The sequence below is a fragment of the Lepidochelys olivacea genome, assembly GCF_965140295.1.
Source record: "Lepidochelys olivacea isolate rLepOli2 genome assembly, chromosome: 3".
Lineage (NCBI taxonomy): Eukaryota > Metazoa > Chordata > Testudines > Cheloniidae > Lepidochelys > Lepidochelys olivacea.
In genome coordinates, this window is record NC_140413.1 from 61,501,131 (window position 1) to 61,524,030 (window position 22,900).

A 22,900-nucleotide genomic window follows, 5' to 3' on the forward strand; every position below is an offset into this window, starting at 1 on the left:
CACGGCACAATTTCTCAGAAGTCTTCAGCACTTAACATTTGTTTTGGCTTGTTTTTAATGAGTTTAGTTTAAAGTGCTGTAATGTCAAGTCTTCTTAAGTACATTTTTTAAAAAATAGATTAATTTATCCCAATGGTAGTTTTCTAAATAAAATAAACTCATCATTGCACTGTTTTAGCAGTAAAGAAAAGGAGTCAAAATTGGATAGACTAATTTATTTAGGATGAAGAATTGCTGGTACTTCACCAGTGAAGGACCGACATATTGACTATTATTAAAAGTGGATTTATGATCTGAATTTAGTCAACTATCTAAACACATGAAAATGTCATGCTGTTTTCATTGACTGCTGCTTGTCTTTGTATCTGCTGTTTGTACAGACTGCATTTCATGCTGCTTCTGGCAAATTTATCTAAGCTTTGGCTGAGCACCCTTTAACGCTGCTCTGGGTAATTTTTATTTCGCCTCTGGCTTTTGTGTGACTGGGCAGTCACTGATGCTGCTCCAGGAAATTTTTATCTAGTCTTTTCCTTCTGCCTGGTTGAACAGATTTTGATGCTGTGTTGGGTAATCTTCGACCAGAAGTCTTATGAGAGCAGCTTTTGCTGATTTCGCTTCACTGAATATTTGGAAATATTTCCTATTATTAATGGGCCTCTTGTAGATCCTTATGTTTTGAAGCTAACATTTTCAGTGTTTTTCTCAAGTTGCTTTGACTTCTTTCACCAATTAAATGTTTCAAGCCTGAATCACTATTATTCAGTGACAGGTTTCAGAGTAACAGCCGTGTTAGTCTGTATTCGCAAAAAGAAAAGGAGGACTTGTGGCACCTTAGAGACTAACCAATTTATTTGAGCATGAGCTTTCGTGAGCTACAGCTCACTTCATCGGATGCATGCCGTGGAAACTGCAGCAGACTTTATATAAACACAGAGAATATGAAACAATACCTCCTCCCACCCCACTGTCCTGCTGGTAATAGCTTATCTAAAGTGATCATCAAGTTGGGCCATTTCCAGCACAAATCCAGGTTTTCTCGCCCTCCACCCCCCCACACAAATTCCCTCTCCTGCTGGTGATAGCCCATCCAAAGTGACAGCTCTCCACACAATGTGCATGACAATCAAGTTGGGCCATTTCCTGCACAAATCCAGGTTCCCGCTGGCAATAGCTCATCCAAAGTGCTTGTCACTTTGGATGAGCTATTGCCAGCGGGATAGTGAGTTTGTGTGTGTGGTTTTTGGGAGGGGGGTGGGGGGGTGAGAGAACCTGGATTTGTGCAGGAAATGGCCCAACTTGATTGTCATGCACATTGTGTGGAGAGTTGTCACTTTGGATGGGCTATCACCAGCAGGAGAGGGAATTTGTGGGGGGGGGTGGAGGGCGAGAAAACCTGGATTTGTGCTGGAAATGGCCCAACTTGATGATCACTTTAGATAAGCTATTACCAGCAGGACAGTGGGGTGGGAGGAGGTATTGTTTCATATTCTCTGTGTATATATAAAGTCTGCTGCAGTTTCCACGGTATGCATCCGATGAAGTGAGCTGTAGCTCACGAAAGCTCATGCTCAAATAAATTGGTTAGTCTCCAACGTGCCACAAGTCCTCCTTTTCTTATTATTCAGTGATAATTCAGTAAATAAACCATTTAATTATTTAAATTTATGAGATAAGATTGAAACATGATTTACTTGTGAAAAAAATAATCTAGTGCCCAGCACTTATTAGCTACTCCTCATTCACATATTTCTATCACCAGGTCCAAAATGTTGATTGTGCACCAAATTTTTAGGCTTAAATAAGTAATTTATTTATTGGTACTAGCATAGCACTTGGGGCCCCAGTGATAAACTAGGACCCCATTGTGCTAGGCACTGTACAAACAAAAAGATGGTCCCTGTCCCAAAAGGCTTATAATCTAATTTATACTGATAAATATAGACAGAGAAGTACAGGTAAACAATGAAACAAACAATATTCGTTCTAGGGGTTCTGGAACAATTTTTATAGTGGGGGTGCTGAGAACCATTGAACCAAACTGTAAACCCAGTATATAATGGAAACCACTTCAAGCCAGGAGGTGTGGCAACACCCCTAGTTCCAGCACCTATGATTCATCCGCCTCAGAGGCAGTGCTCTTTTTTCCCATCTTACAAAGGCTCCATCTAGCAGCAAGCTGTGTTGTTCAATAATTTGAAAACAAGGTAAATTAATCAGCGGTCGATTGTATATAAATCCTTCCTGCTTCCCTCTTAGCTAAGTCTGCTATTTTACCTGCACCTTCTGAAAAAGAAGTGTTTGCAGTTCCTGGCTGATCATATCTTTCCTCTTCCCAGTACTGCCTTTAGGGGAAAATAGTGTTATGCCAAAAGAAACTGCTAAAGATTCCAGACAGTAACTGCACTCAATGAGTCAATAATTGTGTGGAGTTAAAGCAATTTTTTCCACACACGTGGACTTTTCTGAGGTTCGTCTGTATGCAAAGCAGTGCACAAAAAGTAGGCAAATGCCCAGGTACAACTTTCCAGGATACATGATCTTAATGACCAGCCTTGCCGTTGAGGTTTCCCAGGTACAAAGTGGAAGGGTTTAGGGAGGAAAAGAGGCATGAGGTAAGCAGAGAGACAGGTTCCAGACAGCTGCTTCTGGGACAGGACAGAGATACCTTATCTGAAGTTTCCACAAGAGGGAGTCTCCTGTGTGCCATTTGTTATCACCCTTATTCACAGAAACAGGACGTGTGAACATTTTGTAAAAAAAACAAAATTCCTGACTGTGTCACCTATTTGGGCTCCAAATGAGAAACTTATGTATAAGGTCCCAAATTCTGCTGTCATCATTAACTTTAATGGGACAACAATAAGAATATGAGGCAGCTTCCAAGAGAGAACAACGAAGAGAGACAGACAAAAGGTGACCTACTCACACAGACAGTTCTGCAATAATATAAGGAACATTTGGTATACTGTTGCCAAATACTGGCGATACTGGCAAGCTTTGTCTGGCACAGTTCTTGTTCCAGACTATCAGAATTCCTTTCTGTGCTGGTGTGGTTCTGCATGGATTTCTGTTCTCCTGCAGCTGAAATAAGTTGCACTTCAGGAGTCTGTGAACATGACTATGAGAGGCCATAAAACCCCTGAAAATACCCTAAAATAGCATTCTGTACATAGTCTTGACATTTTTTATCTCAGATCCTTACTGGGTTAAAAGTCGGTACCATAAATTACTGGGAATTTCCCTTTTCCAGTATTATAAAGTTCAATTTTCTAATCCGATAGGAGCCCAAGATAACACATTTTTGTATTCATAATATTTTAATGTATGGAAAAAGCTATCCTAGGACTCAGTCTTACACATTATGGTTTCTGCTGGAATATTTTTTTGGGGGGGGAGGGGAGGGAACTCCACATTTGGGAGGAAAATGAAATATTCATCTAACAGATAAACATATACATTTTTAAAAGATTCTTTGCTTGAAGTTGCTCACTGAGTCAGAGTATTGGAATGAGTGCCAGGGCAATGGATCAATGGGCTGAGATGGTCAAAAGTGCATGATCAATCTATTGCATGAATCTGCACTGTTTCACATGATTAAAACATCTAGGCATGCCTGTGTGCATGTGTATGTATGTATATTACATGTGCATTCTGTATCTGTGTGTATAATGTTGTTTCCCCTTTTGACCCAAGTGGCTAGTTATACAAAGCTCTATGGGTTGTTTCCACTAGGAGAATAAACCGATGATAGAGCCAAGTATTTTCTTTAATGCAGTGCTGTTTATTTACATAGTTTATACATAAAGTCCTGTTTCAGAGTAGCAGCCGTGTTAGTCTGTACTCGCAAAAAGAAAAGGAGTACTTGTGGCACCTTAGAGACTAACCAATTTATTTGAGCATAAGCTTTCGTGAGCTACAGCTCACTTCATCGGATGCATACTGTGGAAAGTGTAGAAGATCTTTTTATGTACACACAAAGCATAAAAAATACCTCCTCCCACCCCACTCTCCTGCTGCTAATAGCTTATCTAAAGTGATCACTCTCCTTACAATAAGAAAAGGAGTACTTGTGGCACCTTAGAGACTAACCAATTTATTTGAGCAGAGCTGTAGCTCACGAAAGCTTATGCTCAAATAAATTGGTTAGTCTCTAAGGTGCCACAAGTACTCCTTTTCTTTTTGCGAATACAGACTAACACGGCTGTTACTCTGAAACCTCCTTACAATTACTTTGTTATCCTTACAATGTGTATGATAATCAAGTTGGGCCATTTCCAGCACAGGTTTCCAGGTTTTCTCACACACACACACACCCACACCCACAAACCTACTCTCCTGCTGGGTATAGCTTATCTAAAGTGACCACTCTCCTTATAATGTGTATGATAATCAAGGTGGGCCATTTCCAGCACAAATCTAGGGTTTAACAAGAACGTGGGGGGGGGGGGTAGGAAAGAACAAGGGGAAATAGGTTACCTTGCATAATGACTTAGCCACTCCCAGTCTCTATTCAAGCCTAAGTTAATTGTATCCAATTTGTAAATTAATTCTAATTCAACAGTTTCTCGCTGGAGTCTGGATTTGAAGTTTTTTTCTTGTAATATCACAACTTTCATGTCTGTAATCGCGTGACCAGAGAGATTGAAGTGTTCTCCGACTGGTTTATGAATGTTATAATTCTTGACATCTGATTTGTGTCCATTTATTCTTTTACATAGAGACTGTCCAGTTTGACCAATGTCAAAGGCAGAGGGGCATTGCTGGCACATGATGGCATATATCACATTGGTAGATGTGCAGGTGAACGAGCCTCTGATAGTGTGGCTGATGTTATTAGGCCCTGTGATGGTGTCCCCTGAATAGATATGTGGGCACAGTTGGCAACGGGCTTTGTTGCAAGGATAGGTTGCTGGGTTAGTGGTTCTGTTGTGTGATATGTGGTTGCTGGTGAGTATTTGCTTCAGGTTGGGGGGCTGTCTGTAGGCAAATACTGGCCCGTCTCCCAAGATTTGTGAGAGTGTTGGGTCATCCTTCAGGATAGGTTGTAGATCCTTAATAATGCGTTGGAGGGGTTTTAGTTGGGGGCTGAAGGTGACGGCTAGTGGCATTCTGTTATTTTCTTTGTTGGGCCTGTCCTGTAGTAGGAGACTTCTGGGAACTCTTCTGGCTCTATCAATCTGTTTCTTCACTTCCGCAGGTGGGTATTGTAGTTGTAAGAATGCTTGATAGAGCTCTTGTAGGTGTTTGTCTCTGTCTGAGGGGTTGGAGCAAATGCGGTTGTATCACAGAGCTTGGCTGTAGACGATGGATCGTGTGGTGTGGTCAGGGTGAGAGCTGGAGGCATGTAGGTAGGAATAGCGGTCAGTAGGTTTCCGGTATAGGGTGGTGTTTACGTGACCATCGTTTATTAGCACTGTAGTGTCCAGGAAGTGGATCTCTTGTGTGGACTGGACCAGGCTGAGGTTGATGGTGGGATGGAAATTGTTGAAATCATGGTGGAATTCCTCAAGGGCTTCTTTTCCATGGGTCCAGATGATGAAAATGTCATCAATATAGCGCAAGTAGAGTAGGGGCGTTAGGAGACGAGAGCTGAGGAAGCGTTGTTCTAAGTCAGCCATAAAAATGTTGGCATACTGTGGGGCCATAGAATCATAGAATATCAGGGTTGGAAGGGACCTCAGGAGCTCATCTAGTCCAACCCCCTGCTCAAAGCAGGACCAATCCCCAATTAAATCATCCCAGCCAGGGCTTTGTCAAGCTTGACCTTAAAAACTTCTAAGGAAGGAGATTCTACCACCTCCCTAGGTAACGCATTCCAGTGCTTCACCACCCTCATAGTGAAAAAGTTTTTCCTAATATCCAACCTAAACCTCCCCCACTGCAACTTGAGACCATTACTCCTTGTCCTGTCCTCTTCTACCACTGAGAATAGTCTAGAACCATCCTCTCTGGAACCACCTCTCAGGTAGTTGAAAGCAGCTGTCAAATCCCCCCTCATTCTTCTCTTCTGCAGACTAAACAGTCCCAGTTCCCTCAGCCTCTCCTCATAAGTCATGTGTTCCAGACCCTAATCATTTTTGTTGCCCTTCACTGGACTCTCTCCAATTTATCCACATCCTTCTTGTAGTGTGGGGCCCAAAACTGGACACAGTACTCTAGATGGGGCCTCACCAATGTCGAATAGAGGGGGACGATCACGTCCCTTGATCTGCTCGCTATGCCCCTACTTATACATCTCAAAATGCCATTGGCCTTCTTGGCAACAAGAGCACACTGCTGACTCATATCCAGCTTCTCGTCCATTGTCACCCCTAGGTCCTTTTCCGCAGAACTGCTGCCTAGCCATTCGGTCCCTAGTCTGCAGCGGTGTATTGGGTTCTTCCGTCCTAAGTGCAGGACCCTGCACTTATCCTTCTTGAACCTCATCAGATTTGTTTTGGCTCAATCCTCCAATTTGTCTACGTCCCTCTGTATCCTATCCCTGCCCTCCAGCGTATCTACCACTCCTCCTAGTTTAGTATCATCCGCAAATTTGCTGAGAGTGCAATCCACACCATCCTCCAGATCATTTATGAAGATATTGAACAAAACCGACCCCTGGGGCACTCCACTTGACACCGTCTGCCAACTAGACATGGAGCCATTGATCACTACCCATTTAGCCCGACAATCTAGCCAACTTTCTACCCACCTTATAGTGCATTCATCCAGCCCGTACTTCTTTAACTTGCTGACAAGAATACTGTGGGAGACCGTGTCAAAAGCTTTGCTAAAGTCAAGAAACAATAAATCCACTGCTTTCCCTTCATCCACAGAACCAGTAATCTCATCATAGAAGGCAATTAGATTAGTCAGGCATGGGTATGCCTGGGTACCATGCGGGTACCCATAGCAGTGCCGCTGATCTGAAGGTATACATTGTCCCCAAATGTAAAATAGTTATGGGTAAGGACAAAGTCACAAAGTTCAGCCACCAGGTTAGCTATGACATTATCGGGGATAGTGTTCTTGACGGCTTGTAGTCCATCTTTGTGTGGAATGTTGGTGTAGAGGGCTTCTACATCCATAGTGGCCAGGATGGTGTTATCAGGAAGATCACCGATGGATTGTAGTTTCCTCAGGAAGTCAGTGGTGTCTTGAAGGTAGCTGGGAGTGCTGGTAGCGCAGGGCCTGAGGAGGGAGTCTAGATAGCCAGACAATCCTGCTGTCAGGTGCCAATGCCTGAGATGATGGGGCGCCCAAGATTTCTAGGTTTATGGATCTTGGGTAATAGATAGAATATCCCAGGTCGGGGTTCCAGGGGTGTGTCTGTGCGGATTTGATCTTGTGCTTTTTCGGGGAGTTTCTTGAGCAAATGCTGTAGTTTCTTTTGGTAACTCTCAGTGGGATCAGAGGGTAATGGCAGAGACAGAAGAGTTCCCAGAAGTCTCCTACTACAGGACAGGCCTAACAAAGAAAATAACAGAATGCCACTAGCCGTCACCTTCAGCCCCCAACTAAAACCCCTCCAACGCATTATTAAGGATCTACAACCTATCCTGAAGGATGACCCAACACTCTCACAAATCTTGGGAGACGGGCCAGTATTTGCCTACAGACAGCCCCCCAACCTGAAGCAAATACTCACCAGCAACCACATATCACACAACAGAACCACTAACCCAGCAACCTATCCTTGCAACAAAGCCCGTTGCCAACTGTGCCCACATATCTATTCAGGGGACACCATCACAGGGCCTAATAACATCAGCCACACTATCAGAGGCTCGTTCACCTGCACATCTACCAATGTGATATATGCCATCATGTGCCAACAATGCCCCTCTGCCATGTACATTGGTCAAACTGGACAGTCTCTACGTAAAAGAATAAATGGACATAAATCAGATGTCAAGAATTATAACATTCATAAACCAGTCGGAGAACACTTCAATCTCTCTGGTCACGCGATTACAGACATGAAAGTTGTGATATTACAACAAGAAAACTTCAAATCCAGACTCCAGCGAGAAACTGTTGAATTGGAATTCATTTACAAATTGGATACAATTAACTTAGGCTTGAATAGAGACTGGGAGTGGCTAAGTCATTATGCAAGGTAACCTATTTCCCCTTGTTTTTTCCTACCCTCCCCCCCCCCCCCCGACGTTCTTGTTAAACCCTGGATTTGTGCTGGAAATGGCCCACCTTGATTATCATACATATTATAAGGAGAGTGATCACTTTAGATAAGCTATTAGCAGCAGGAGAGTGGGGTGGGAGAAGGTATTTTTTCATGCTTTGTGTGTATATAACAAGATCTTCTACACTTTTCACAGTATGCATCCGATGAAGTGAGCTGTAGCTCACGAAAGCTCATGCTCAAATAAATTGGTTAGTCTCTAAGGTGCCACAAGTACTCCTTTTCTTTTTACATAAGGTCCTGTTTCCTTGAACACAATAAGAGTCAAATAGCAGGATACAGTTCATGTGCTTGCTCTTCCCAATGTGCCTTTCCAGCCAGCTCCCTGTACCCCAAAAGCTTTCCCTGGGGGCCACATTACCAACGCTTCTGTTACTGTCTGCTTGACTTTCTGGCCAATTCTGTCTCCCTTCTGTCACATATGCCCAGACAAAAACAGTTCCAACAATGAAAGCCCTAACCCCTGTGTTTGAAACCCCTTGGGCCACCTGGTTCAGCTTCTACTCAAGCTTTTCCATATGCCGATGTTTTGGGGGCTGCTGCTTTAGTTTCAGCCACTACTTTACAGTTACCCTGAATGAAAGGTGGCAATTGTGCCCAACCCATAACAACAAATGTAGGACCCAATTTACATATATATAATGAAAAACATTTACAGGGATGTTGTAATTAGCCCATACCAAGAATTACATGGGGTAATACTGTGAAATAACCTTACAATTATGATGAAGATATTTTAGCGTGTGTAGTCTCAGGTTAGATGAAACTGAGATTAAGGTTTTTTTCATATTTTTCCTCTTATGGTGTCACTACAGGACAGAGATAAGGTAGTTTAGGTGTCTTAAATGTGTATTTCCATACCTTAATATGTTTGAATTTTGTTTACGTAAAAGTAGATTAGTTTCAGTTCAGAGGAAGCTAAGCAGTCAGAGGGTGACTGTCACGGTGAGGCAACTCACCCCTGCAGTGCCTCCTGCCGGTTGTCCAGGGAATTAGCATTCCAGCCTTGCCGCTGGCCCCCCGTGTCCCTCTCAGACCCCAGTGCCCCTTTTACCCAGGGTGCTGCCCCCTGACAGTACTCCACAGATCTGGGTCTTCCCCTAGGGAACCCCCACCCTCTATCCCCACCTCGCATCAGTCTTTGGCTACTGCTAGTCACCATCTAGCTCCTGCTCCCTGGGGCGGATTGCAGTATAATCTCCACTCATCATCGGCAAGGAGGTTCTGGACCTGCGGCTTCTGCCTACCCTTGGGCTGCCCTCTGCAACCCCAGTACCCTTTTCCTAGGCCTTCATCAAAGCGTGCAGCCTGGGGGGTTTCTCAAGCCGGTCTTCCCAGCTCCTCTGGCCTTAGCCCAGCCCAGCAGTCAGGTCCCTCCCTCTCAACATCTAGAGAGAGACTCTGTGTGCTCCTGGCCCACTGCCCTCTTATAAGGGCCAGCTGTGCCATGATTAAGCCAGCTGCGGCCTGATTGGGACGTGGCCCCCAGCTGAGGCTGCTTCTCCCAATCAGCCCCGCTTTTCCTTCCCTACCACAGCCCTCTCCCCAGGCTGTTTTAAGCCTTTGAAGGCAGGAGCAGGTGACCACCCTGCTACAGTGACACACACAGTATGGTCCAGAATGAAAAAGTGGTTGGAAGCCAGGAAACAAAGAATTAAGAAGTCAATTTTCATCGTGGTGAAAGGTTAACAACAATATGGCATCCAGTATTTAATATATTTATTAAAGACCTAGAAAAGGAGGTGAGTAGTGAGGTGGAAAAGTTAGCAGATGATTCAAAGTTATTAAGGATAGTTTTCAGAGTAACAGCCGTGTTAGTCTGTATTCGCAAAAAGAAAAGGAGGACTTGTGGCACCTTAGAGACTAACCAATTTATTAGAGCATGAGCTTTCGTGAGCTACAGCTCACTTCCTCAGATGCATATCGTGGAAACTGCAGCAGGCTTTATATATACACAGAGAATATGAAACAATACCTATTCCCACCCCACTGTCCTGCTGGTAATAGCTTATCTAAAGTGATTTCCAGCACAAATCCAGGTTTTCTCACCCTCCACCCCCCACACAAATTCACTCTCCTGCTGGTGATAGCCCATCCAAAGTGACAACTCTTTACACAATGTGCATGACAATCAAGCTGGGCTATTTCCTGGATTTATGCAGGAAATAGCCCAGCTTGATTGTCATGCACATTGTGTAAAGAGTTGTCACTTTGGATGGGCTATCACCAGCAGGAGAGTGAATTTGTGTGGGGGGTGGAGGGTGAGAAAACCTGGATTTGTGCTGGAAATCACTTTAGATAAGCTATTACCAGCAGGACAGTGGGGTGGGAATAGGTATTGTTTCATATTCTCTGTGTATATATAAAGCCTGCTGCAGTTTCCACGATATGCATCTGAGGAAGTGAGCTGTAGCTCACGAAAGCTCATGCTCTAATAAATTGGTTAGTCTCTAAGGTGCCACAAGTCCTCCTTTTCTTATTAAGGATAGTGAAGACCAAGAAGGATTGTAAGGAACTTCAGAGGGATTTAACCAATCACAGAGAAAGGGCAACTGATTGCGTTTATCAAAACTGAACTAAATTGGCTAAGAAATACACATTGTAGAGAAAAAATAATCTTTTTGTGCACCTTACAGGTTCCTGAATTAACCATGGGGCTCATTAAAGGGACCTGAGCAACACTGTATACAGCTCAGTGAAGACCTCAGCTCCATATGCAGCAGCAGCAGTGGAAAAAAAGCAAATGAGATGTTAGTCTGTATAAGGAATGGGATGGAGAATAATGAAAATATACCATTATACAAATCATGGTGCAGCCTCATCTGGAATTCTGGTGTGAAAAACTGGTCACCTCATCTGAAAAATATATTATAGAATTAGAGGGTGTTCAGAGTAGACCATCATGAATGATTTGAAGCCTGAAAAACACTCATATAAAGAGAAATAGGAAACGACGGGGATTGTTTAATTTAGAAGGGAGACAAAAAAGATGGGACACAATAAAACTATAAAATAACGAATTTTATAGAGAAGGTAGATTAGGAGCTTCTATTCATTCTGCTCATAACACAGTACATGGGGATATTCAGTGACATTAGAGTGGCAAATTCAAAATTTTAAAGGTAATATTTTTTCATACAACATGTAGTTGGACTGTTGGAGTCTTGTCACAGGATGTTATTGAGACCAGGAATGTAGCAAGATTTAGGAAGGGCTTGGATACGTCTATGGATATGATGAATATTCAGAGTTGTTAATAGTTAATCCCCTTTTGGAAAATATATTAAACCTCACGCTTTAGGGTTTAAACCAAGCTCTGATAAATAGGGGTTAGGATGAGACTCATTGCTGGAGGCAGATTATTCCATATCTGCATACTGCAGGGTTTTTACATCTTCTGTCTGAAGCATCTGGCACTGGGCACTGTCCAGAACACTACACTGATCCAGTGCAGTGCTTCCTATGAAGTTCCTGGGCCAAATAATCTATCCAGGAAAACATTTGACACACATCCAGTCTCTGTTATACTACTGAATCATTACTTCCATGCACATTTCTTGTAGAAAAAAGGTGTTGATTGTTACCTCTTAATGTCTCAATATCCCTATTGAAAAGTTAGCTGCGTGGATGAACTGACCCTGTCCATAGCCTGTGTAGTCATTACATGAATACAGGGTTCCTGTTAGTGTGCATCACAGAGAATGCACAGGAGTCTGACAGAGATTTCCCTGTTTCTAGAATACTGCTAAGCAAACCATGATTACTTGTTCTGAAACACAGTTTGCTACTACTTGTGCCATGGTACCCGCTCCTTACCCCAGTCCACGCTGCTCTGTAGAATGGGTACAGGGCTAAGCCACAGCAGAGGCATGTACATACATACCCACACCCCTTATGCATGCTAACTTTCACACAGAAGACTGTCCTTCAGAAATATGCTTCAGATGTGAACATAGGGAATTCTGGCACAAGAATGCACATGTATCCATATACAGTTGAAAGTGTAGACACACCCTAAAGGTTTATGTCCCCTCCTTTGCCACCCAGTTATCCAAAACTTTATACAATGTAGACTTGCTAAAATATATTGTCCCAGGTCACTTTGTATCTTCTAGTACAATTCTGGAAAAGGCTTATCTGTGAGCCCTCAAGCACTAGTAATTTGAGTGGGTGGGGGGAATACTTTTTTATCAAAATGAGTGAAAGTGTTTGCTTGGATGTGGAGGAAAATTTCGGGGCGGGGGGGGGGAATTACTCAGGGATTCCAGGTCAAGAAATTTAATCACCACTGAATGCAGGTGCTAGATTCATTTATACTGGATGTCAGGATTCTGGCTGTCGGATGGAGTATAACTGTACATCAGTGAAATTCTAATTTAATATTTTAGGTATTTTGCCATGCTCTGTGACTTCATTTTATATTACGTAACATTCTAATTTCCTCCTTCCGTGATCTCTTGCTTTTGTAGTATTTAAAAAAAAAGTGATTGAAGTTGTATTTAACATTTTTTGCCACACTGTATTTATTTCAAAGTGATTTCTTGCATTTTAAACGTTCTCCTTTTGCAGTTTCTGAATTCTCGATAGTGTTCTTTGTATGTTTTATGGCTATCATTTATCATAAAAAGGAACCTGTGGTCTCGGTGCTGCAAAGGTTCCTATCAACTGCCATACCAAGAAGACCACAACATTCAGTCACACCACAGTGATAACTTCTCCCTTGCCCATTTTGCTGTGGGGAGCAATGTGGGGATGTTTGGCCAATTCATCAAGTTTTGAAAAAGCCAGTCAATGAGGTGAGAAATTTAAATTGGAAGAGGATGATTACAATAAGAGGTATATTTTCTGGAAGTGGCCAAATTACATTTTTAATTATGGTTCCTGGATGGGAGCAGCAAGCAAGGTTAGGGCCATAAACCACTGTTTAATTACAGAAGAACTTGTACTGCCATCAGTAGGAGTTTTCACAAAGAACATGAAAAAACTGTTAGCCTCTTTTAGGTCACAATTTTCATAAAATTGGAACCTAAAGTTATAGGATCCTAAATCCACATATACACACTTTCCCGGTGTTTCAAAAATGATGAGTGACCAATAGTTCTTCGAGTGCTGTTCTTGTGGGTGCTCCACTACCGGTGACGGTGCGTCCCGGCACCGTTGATCGGAGATCTTCGGTAGCAGTGCTTGGTCGGGACGCACGTGCTCAGGTGATATCTTGCGTCATCATTCGGGTCTGCCTGAGCACGCACGTCCCCAACCGTCCTCAGTTCCTTCTTAACCATCCTCGGCTGAAGACGAGACTTGGGGCAGTGCTTGTCTCTTCCCTCGTTACTGTAGGAAATAAGTAAAGAAAAATAGAAATAGTTAGCTAGCCATTTCCCAGGTCTCCCTTTCCTTTAGTTTTGAGGGACAATATAGCATGCATGTTTTACATTAACAGGCAGGGAGGAGCACGATCTCACTCCCTATGCACGATCTCACTCCTTATGCGGATGAAGAAGCCGACTATGGAATTGGTGCATACAACATCACATAGAAATCACCACTTCTGACCTGCCTGGGTGTCACAACACTACCGCTGACATTCAGCAGACACTTCTCCGAGGAACATGAATGGGAATTACATCCGATGATACTTCGACAGCTCTTCTCCCACTGGGGTACTCCATTGATAGACCCATTTGCCACACCTGAAAACCGTAAATGCCACCTGTTTTGCTACAGAGCAGGACTCGGAAATGCATCTCTAGGGGATGTGTTCCTCATTCCTTGGAACAACTCCCTCATGTGTGCTTTTCCACCAATTCCACTGATACACAGGGTTCTACGCAAGATCACAGAGGACAAGGCCCGGGTCATACTTATTGCCCCAGCTTGTCCCAAACAGACAGACATGGTATCCTTACCTGCTGTGCATGTCCATCTGTCCTCCCCGGACTCTCCCCGACAGACCAGATCTCCTCTCCCAGAATTGCTGTCAGCTTCTTCATCCGCAGCTCCGGAAACTCCATTTGATGACGTGGTTCCTTCATGGTTTCAATCCCACGAATTAGCTTGCTCAGAACAGGTCCAACATGTCTTCCTGCACAGTAGAAGGGACTCCACTCGTAAGACTTACCTGCAAAAGTGGAAACGCTTCTCCATCTGGTGCTTCCACAGACACCTGACACCACAGACTACAACCCTCCCTGACATCTTAGACTATCTTTTCGAACTAAAACAGGACGGGCTTTCACTCAGTTCTATCAGAGTACACCTCGTGGCCCTTACCACCTTCCATGATGCTCTGGATGGCTATTGACTTTTCGCCCACACAACCATGAAACTCATCCTCACAGGCCTGCAAAATCTCTACCCTGAGATTCATTCACCAGTAGCCTCCTGGAGTCTCAACCTAGTTCTCTGCACTCTTATGAAACCCCCTTTGGAGCCCCTGGCCACCTCATCCCTGCCCCACATGTCCACAAAAGTGACTTTCTTGGTTGCCATAACGTCATCGAGAAGGGTTGGTGAAATAAGCGCCCTGATGGCCTACCCTCCCTACACCATTTTCTCGAAAGACAAGGTTACTATGTGACCCCACCCCAAATTCCTTCCCAAGGTGGTGTCTACCTTCCACCTTTAAGCAGCCAATACACTTACGTGTATTCCATCCCGAGCCTCACTCAACTCCATGGGAAATGGCATTACATACCCTCGATGTCCAATGGGCTCTTGCATTCTATCTTGACAGAACTAAACCATTTCGTAAATCCCCTAGATTATTTGTTTCTACTACCGAGAGATCAAAGGGTGAGGCTGTCTCTAAGCAAAGACTCTCCAAGTGGATCTCTGACGGCGTCAGATCCTGCTACTGGACCCAGAATGTTCAACCACCAGAGAGTGTTAGGAGTCATTCTACTAGAGTAATGTCAATATCCATTGCCTTCCTCTACAATGTACATGTTATAGACATATGCAGAGCGGCCAAGTGGACATCTGACCACACATTTGCCAAACATTATGCTATGACACGGGATACCACGGCAGACACCACAATCGGCCATATGGTACTGTCTACCGTTGTTCCTCACGCAACCCCAAAATCCCACCAACCATCATGCGTACTGCTTCACATTCACTTGAAGTTAAGCACCCACAGGGACAGCACTCAAAGAAGACGAGAAAGTTACTCACCTTGCAGTACCTGAGGTTCTTCGAGATGTGTCCCCCTGTGGGTGCTCCACTACCCACCCTCCTCTCCTCTACTTTGGAGTACTAATCAGACAACTCTACGGTAGAGAAGGAACTGAGGGGGGTGCGGGACGCATGTGCTCAGGCAGACCCTAACGACGCCATGAGACAGCAGCTGAGCACGTGCATCCCAACCAGTCACTGCTACCGAAGATCTCCGATCAACAGCGCCGGGACACACCATTACTGGGAGTGGAGCACCCACGGGGGACACATCTCGAAGAACCTCAGTTACTGCAAGGTGAGTAACTTTCTCTTCTCATTGAACTATTATTTCACACTATTTATTGCTGCATGATCTGTGCCATTATGAAATTTGGTGCTACAGCCCAAACAGTCAGAAATTAGAGGTTGAGGTCTGCTTGTATGCATATGAACATCTGGATAGCCAGAGATCCAAACCATTTTTTCCACCCTTACTAAACATATTTCTATACTTTCTCATGTATAAAGTTGGTTTCCTACTGGCTATTGTTTTAGCTAGAAGAATCAGCTAGCTAGGAACTTCATTCATCTAACTACCATAATTATGGTCTTTTCAGGACAAGATAGTACTGAAAAAAACAATGGGTTTTGCTACTAAGCAGGACGCTGCCTTTTCATTTTCTTTTATAGTTTCTTTTTGTTCCTGACAGCCTAATACCAAATGGAAAGGCAACTCCACATGCTGGTCATAAGAAGGGTTTAAAATTTTACTTTAATAAACCCAGTGCCTAAGGATTTCAGATACTCTAATATATAATGATCCTAAGAAGGCCCTCAATGAATTGAAAACTGCAATTTGCATATAGAGATAATTGTATATCAGATACAGTTGTCATGCTTGTAACAAATCACCACCTTGGTATATGACCTCATTCAACAAAGATGACTTCCCTCGCTATTTAGTAATGGCAAAAAATTTGGATTTTTTCATTTAAGAATCTGTTTTGATTACGAATTTATCTTTCTGCTTTTACTTTCTAGTAGTGTCATCCCAGCTGGTGATTGTCATATAGGAGAGAGGAAATGTTTCTTTCTTGTAATTTTGGTTTCCCATAATAGAGACATCCGCCAGTTTGGATTAAGCAACTGCATAAAAATAAACAATCAAAACCTTTGCTTTATTAATTAAACTAAATAGGAATTATTTTGCAGAAGCTCAATGGCTTGCATTATGGTGGAGGCCAGTCTAGATGATCACAATGGTTCCTTCTGGCCTTAGACTCTACAAATCTGTAAAGAATCCTCATTTTATAGTTGTTAGAAGTTTTAATTGGTTAGGTTTGGGCAGGTTTCTGAGTATGTGCCATTAACAGTAATAGTTTATTAAACAAATTTGGACTGTTTCTCCTGAGGGTTTGTAGCGTGCAATAGGGAGAGACTACCCAGCTTACCTGTCTCCTTGGGTGGGCCAAATCTGGTATGATCTCCAGGTTGGTGGCTAACTCTTTTATGAGAAACCACAAAAGTTTTCTCTGTCACTCTTTTAGGTTGTGATCCTTCAATACTTGTCTTGCAACTGACTGCAGTAAGAGCAGGATTGGATTCATCATCCTCAGAAACAGAATTCAATTGTATGATAAACTGCCTATAAATCTGTATATAATTATTCATTTGTATTTAATTAGTGATGGCCTCGGGTTAATATGTTTGCCAACATGATACAATAACAAACATGTAATTGTACAATAAAATTGATATTTCCATTATAGCTCATTTAAATTGTTATATGTTTTGTAATGTAATAGAAAATGCAATTACTAAAACATTACCATATTATGTATATTATGGGCTGAGTTTTCAAAAGTGAAAATTGATTTGTGGAGACTTCATTTTTGATACACCTAAAAAGGGTCTGATTTTCAAAGCGCAGGTACACCCAACATTTTCTGATAATTGGGTCCATTTAAGTTGGACACTCAAATAGAGCCACCTAAAGTTATTAGTCACTCTTGAAAATTGTACAAAATATCTCAAGAATATCAGTGTTTTCTGCTCTAGAATTTCAGTACATTTACAAATGAACATATTTTTACAATATATTGTTAAGGATGTTTTTGGAAACACCTCCAGGATTAAAACATGAATGGAAACTATCCGACCACATATGATGAATATGAATAGCAGGTACCTGTTCTCTTTTCCACAGCAGAGGAAAAGAGTTGTAAATAATGTTCGGAGTGAAGAAAACCTTACTATGAGAGTGGTCCCTCAAGAAAGACAGCATTCTGTGGATATAGGTCACAAGATTTTACATACTGCACTTCATGTCTATATTGTCATGCTCTTTTACACAAGCATCTTGTATAAAATTCAAGGAAATGGCGTCTTGAAGAGACTTGACTCCATATATGTTTGTTGTATTGCATACAACCTAGATCATGCTAAAGAAAGAAATACAAAAACTCCTTTAAAATAGATTGAATCACCTTCCATTTTGTTACATCTGTGAACCCCTCTACTCCAGTATTCTGTTTAGGTGGTTAGATGTGTTCCAACATCATAGTATCTGAGTGCCCCACAAACATTAATGAATTTATCCTGAGAACACCCGTATGACAATGGGAAGTATTCTCTCCATTTTACCAATGGGGAACTGTGGCATTGAGACATTAAGGGTAGGATTTTCTAAAAACTGAAAGGTTTCAGAGTGGGTAGCTGTGTTAGTCTGTATCAGCAAAAACAACGAGGAGTCCTTGTAGCACCTTAGAGACTAACAAAGTTATTTGGTTGTAAGCTTTCATGGGCTAAAACCCACTTCATCAGATGCATGGTGTGGAAAATACAGTAGGCAAGTATAAATACACAGCACATGAAAAGATGGGAGTTGCCTTTCCAAGTGGAGGGTGAGTGCTAACGAGCCAATTCAATTAAGGTGGAAGTGGGCTATTCTCAACAGTTGACAAGAAGGGGTGAATACCAAGGGAGGGGGGGAAATCACTTTTGTAATGCTAATGAGGCCAATGTAATCAACCTGGCCCATTTCAAACAGTTGATGAAAAGGTCTGAGTTTCAGCAGGAGGAAATTTAATTTTGTAGTGACCCAGCCACTCCCAGTCTTTATTCAGGCCTAATTTGATGGTGTCCAGTTTGCAAATTAATTCCAGTTCTGTAGTTTCTAGTTGGAGTCTATCTTTGAAGTTTTTTTGTTGAAGAATTGCCACTTTTAAGTCTGTTATTGAGTGTCCGGGGAGACTGAAGTGCTCTCCTACTGGTTTTTGAATGTTCTAATTCTTGATATCTGATTTGTGTCCATTTATTCATTTGTGTAGAGACTGTCCAGTTTGGCCAATGTACATGGCAGAGGGGCATTGCTGCCACATGATAGCATATATCACATTGATAGATGTGCAGGTGAATGAGCCGCTGATGGTGTGGCTGATGTGGTTGGGTCCTATGATGGTGTCCCTTGAATAGATATGCGGATAGAGTTGGCAACGGGGTTTGTTGCAAGGATTTGTTCCTGGGTTAGTGTTTTTGTTTTGTGGTGTGTAGTTGCTGGTGAGTATTTGCTTCAAGTTGCGGGGCTCTCTGTAAGGGAGGACTGGCCTGTCTCCCAAGGTCTGTGAGAGTGAGGGATCGTCTTTCAGGATAGGTTGTAGATCCTTGATGATGCGCTGGAGAGGTTTTAGTTGGGGCTGGAAGTGATGACTAGTGGCGTTCTGTTACTTTCTTTGTTGGGCCTGTTCTGTAGTAGGTGACTTCTGGGTACCCTTCTGGCTCTGTCAATCTGTTTCTTCACTTCACCAGGTGGGTATTGTAGTTTTAAGAATGCTATTAGAGATCTTGTAGGTGTTTGTCTCTGTCTGAGGGATTGGCTGTAGACCATGGATCGTGTGATGTGGTCTGGAGGAAAGTTGGAGGCATGTAGGTAAGTATAGCAGTCAGTAGGTTTGCAGTATAGGGTGGTGTTTATGTGACCATCGCTTACTTGCACTGTAGTGTCCAGGAAGTGGATCTCTTGTGTGGACTCGTCCAGGCTGAGATTGATGGTGGGGTGGAAATTGTTGAAATCCTGGTGGAATTCCTCAAGCGCCCTTCCCATGGGTCCAGATGATGAAGATGTCATCAATGTAGCATAAGTAGAGTAAGGGCGTGTAACAGTGGTGAGACTCACCCCTGTGGTGCCTCCTGCTGGTCGTCTCGGGAATTAGCTCTCCAGCTCTGGATCGTCCTCTTCGGGCCTATGTCTCACTACTGCTGGGACCCTATGTCCCTCCTGGACCCCAGTGCCCTTTTCCACTGGGTTTCTGCCCCTTGCAGTACCCCTGCAGTCTTGGTGCGTCTCCCCTCCCCGGGAAACCCCACTGCCCCCATCCCCACCTTGCCTCAGTCTTGGCTACTGCCAGTCATCTAGCCCCCGTTCACTGATGCGGACTGCAGTATAATTGCCACTCATCACCGGCAAGGAGGGCTTGGACCTGCTGCCTCTGCGTACCCTTGGGCTGCCCCCTGAAACCCCAGCACCTGTTTGGCCTAACGCTAGGTCTTCAGCCTGCTGGGTTCCAGGTCAGAGCTCCCCAGCTCCTCTGGCTTTCCCCCACCCCTGCTCCACCTCAGGTACCTTGGTACGCTCCGCAGCAGCCAGGTCCCTCCCTCTCCAAAGGCTAGAGAGAGAGTGTCTGTCTGCTCCTAGCCCGCTGCCCTCTTACAAGGGCCAGCTGGGCCCTGATTGGGGCGTGGCCACAGTTGAGGCTGCTTCCTCAATCAGCCTGGGAGCTGCTTGCCCCCAGCCACAACGCTCTCCTGTTAGGAGACAAGAGCCGAGGAAGCATTGTTCTAAGTCAGCCATAAAAATGTTGGTATACTGTGGGGCAATGCAGGTACCCATAGCAGGCCCACTGACTTGAAGGTATAAATTGTCAAAGTGATTTTGGAGTACTAATCCAATTGAAAGCAATGGTACTGGTGCCCCTTACTCACTTAGATGCTTTTGAAAATTCCATCCTAAGTAACTTGGCTAAGGTCACACAGAAAATATTTGGAATAATTGGAGTTGAACACAGACCTCCAAAGTACCTTAACTACACATTCATTTTCCTTAGTTCATCATTCTGTAACATTTCTTTTCATTTGTCTTGGGGTGGGGGGAGGGGGATGACCACACTTGTAATAAATCACAGGTCATTTTTTTAAAATTATACAACCAATTAAATCTGTGTCCCCATTCCCCTCACTAAATCAATGACTGTGATATCCCAAATCCACAGTAGGAAAACTCCATGAGTTCACGCTTGTGGAGTTTCCAAGGTATCAGCAAACAGAGGTCAAAGTTTTTCTCACCAATCCTGCAGATGTCCCATGGAGAGCTTTGGTATTAGAAGAAAAACAGTGAACAATATATTCAAGATATAGTCCTGACTATGCAACTCCCAGGACAATAACTGGGAGTTATGGTTGAGAATGTATTATCCTTTTATAACACTAATATAATGTTATATTAGAGTGGGGTGGGAGGGAGAAACTAAATGCGAGAAACTGAGAGAATTTGAACTTAAGATTCCTGCACAAACTTGAGTAAGGTTCCAACACAAACCTTGACTGTAACTCCATGTACCCACCTATCCTTTGTGCCTCAGGTTTATCTCGTATAGTTTCACATTCTGTGATGTTTCAATCCTTTTGTTTTCCCCTTTATGCCCTTGGCTTTTTAATCTTGCCGGGTCTCAAGAAGCAGTGTTGAGCTTCGTAGATTCCAAGGGTCAGAAAGGATCATAGAGATCATATAGTATGATCTCCTTTATAACACCAGCCATAGAACTGCCCCAAAATAATTCCTAGAACATATCTCTTAAACAAATATAAAATCTTAATTTAAAAAGTGTCTGTGATGGAGAATCCACCACAGCCCTTGGTAAGTTGTTCTAATGGTTAATTACACTTCCTGTTAAAAATTTGTGCCTTATTTCCAATCTGAATGTGTCTATCTTCAACTTCCAGCCAAAGGATCATGTTATACTTTTCTTTGATAAACTGAAGAGCCCATTATTCAATATTTGTTCCCCATATAGGTACCTGTAGCCTGTAATAATGTCACCCTTTAGTCTTTCTTTTGTTAAGCTATTTTAATTAAAGATGACACTACCACTGCATACTCCATGAAAAGTGTGTATGTAGACGTTGAATAATAAGTGAGAGAAAGTCAAAGGCTTTTGGAGGAGGATGGACAGTTGGTATAATAAATTTCAGGGTTCAGTCTGAGAGGAACCATTCTATTTAAGGCCATTTCTGCCCTCAAGATAGATTCTGAATAGCTTAGTGATCAGTGGTATCAAATGCCAGCTAGAGGTCCAGGAGAACGAGTGGTAATGTCTCAATGGACATCAAGAAATAATCCATCATAACAACTGGTGGTGTCTTTCCATGTCCAATCTTGTAGCCTGAGAGAGATTCAGTAGCCTTCAAGACTGGTTTTTCCATGGAAAAACCAATTGTGCATTATTATGTCTAATTCCTTGGTGCTAAATTGCCTCATTTCTCATGTAAAACTAGGAGTGCTTAACACTATGTTATTTGGTATCTGAGGGTTTAAGGAAAGATTTATTCAGTTTATAATGTATTTGTTTTAAAAAGCTGATCTGAAGGTACCACTGCATTGATTTTGATTGGTACATCCATGTATCATAGTATGTCATGGTCTTTCTGTGGCTAAGTGGAAAAATAAGCTTTCTCAAACTGTTTACCATGGAAAATGGTAAGCTTTGGATTTTAAAATATATTTAATTGCTTGGAGGGTGGCATGTATAATAAAAAGGCTATTTTTTGTGGGGAAATGTAACTAATTGTAGGTTTATCCTCAATTATATCAAAATAAACATTGCTAAAAATTTTAACAACATTCTCTGGAGTACCTTCTGTGTTGATGGACTGTAAAAGCATTTTCAGTTTATGCTTATGCACTTCTTTCTTTATTTCTAGATCGAGGCCAAGTATAATATTACCCAATATGAGAATATTTTTTCTCTCTGCATGATTTTGGAACAGCTTCTTCAGAAGGGGACAGGAGAAGGTAACATTTCAAGCTCAGACTATGATGGAGAAGAAAAAAGCAAATTTCTGCAGAACCTTGATCAAATTATTCTTCATCTTGCTGATGAATTCCCATTGTTTTCTGTTTATATGTGGAGACTGGGTGCTCTTTTGAACTCATCTCAAATGCAAATTGTTTAAAACAGCCAGGCTTCTTTTTAGCAGTATATTCATTACAGCTGTGGAAAAACCAGAGCATGAAAATGGTCACTATTGAAAGACTTTCAATGATTATACTAAACAACAATATCTAAGATAATGTGGTTGTTTTTCCATTCTTCATATAGAAAAGAGTGATATCTTGAATGCCCCTGTGTGTAGTAACTGTGGGTAAATGTTGGGTTTTATTATGGAAACTCCTGTGTATTACATTGTCTACATGAATGGAATTTGAGCAGCAAAGTCCTTTTATGTGATATTTAGAATAAGTAAGTAAAATGAACTTTTAGATTAAGTCCAAGATTTAAAAAAATT

General features: G+C 42.5%; 1 protein-coding gene across 1 annotated transcript in view; it reads left to right on the forward strand.

Moving 5' to 3' along the window:
* The window catches only part of MEI4 (meiotic double-stranded break formation protein 4), a gene marked incomplete at its 3' end in the record, with an annotated part of 133,911 nt that extends 111,344 nt beyond the window's left edge, over positions 1–22,567 (forward strand). The window contains exon 3 of the mRNA XM_084624918.1: positions 22,316–22,567. Within this exon, the coding sequence (XP_084481044.1) occupies positions 22,316–22,567 (252 nt within the window). The remainder of the gene's footprint in view (positions 1–22,315) is intronic.
* Positions 22,568–22,900: the final 333 nt, after the last annotated feature.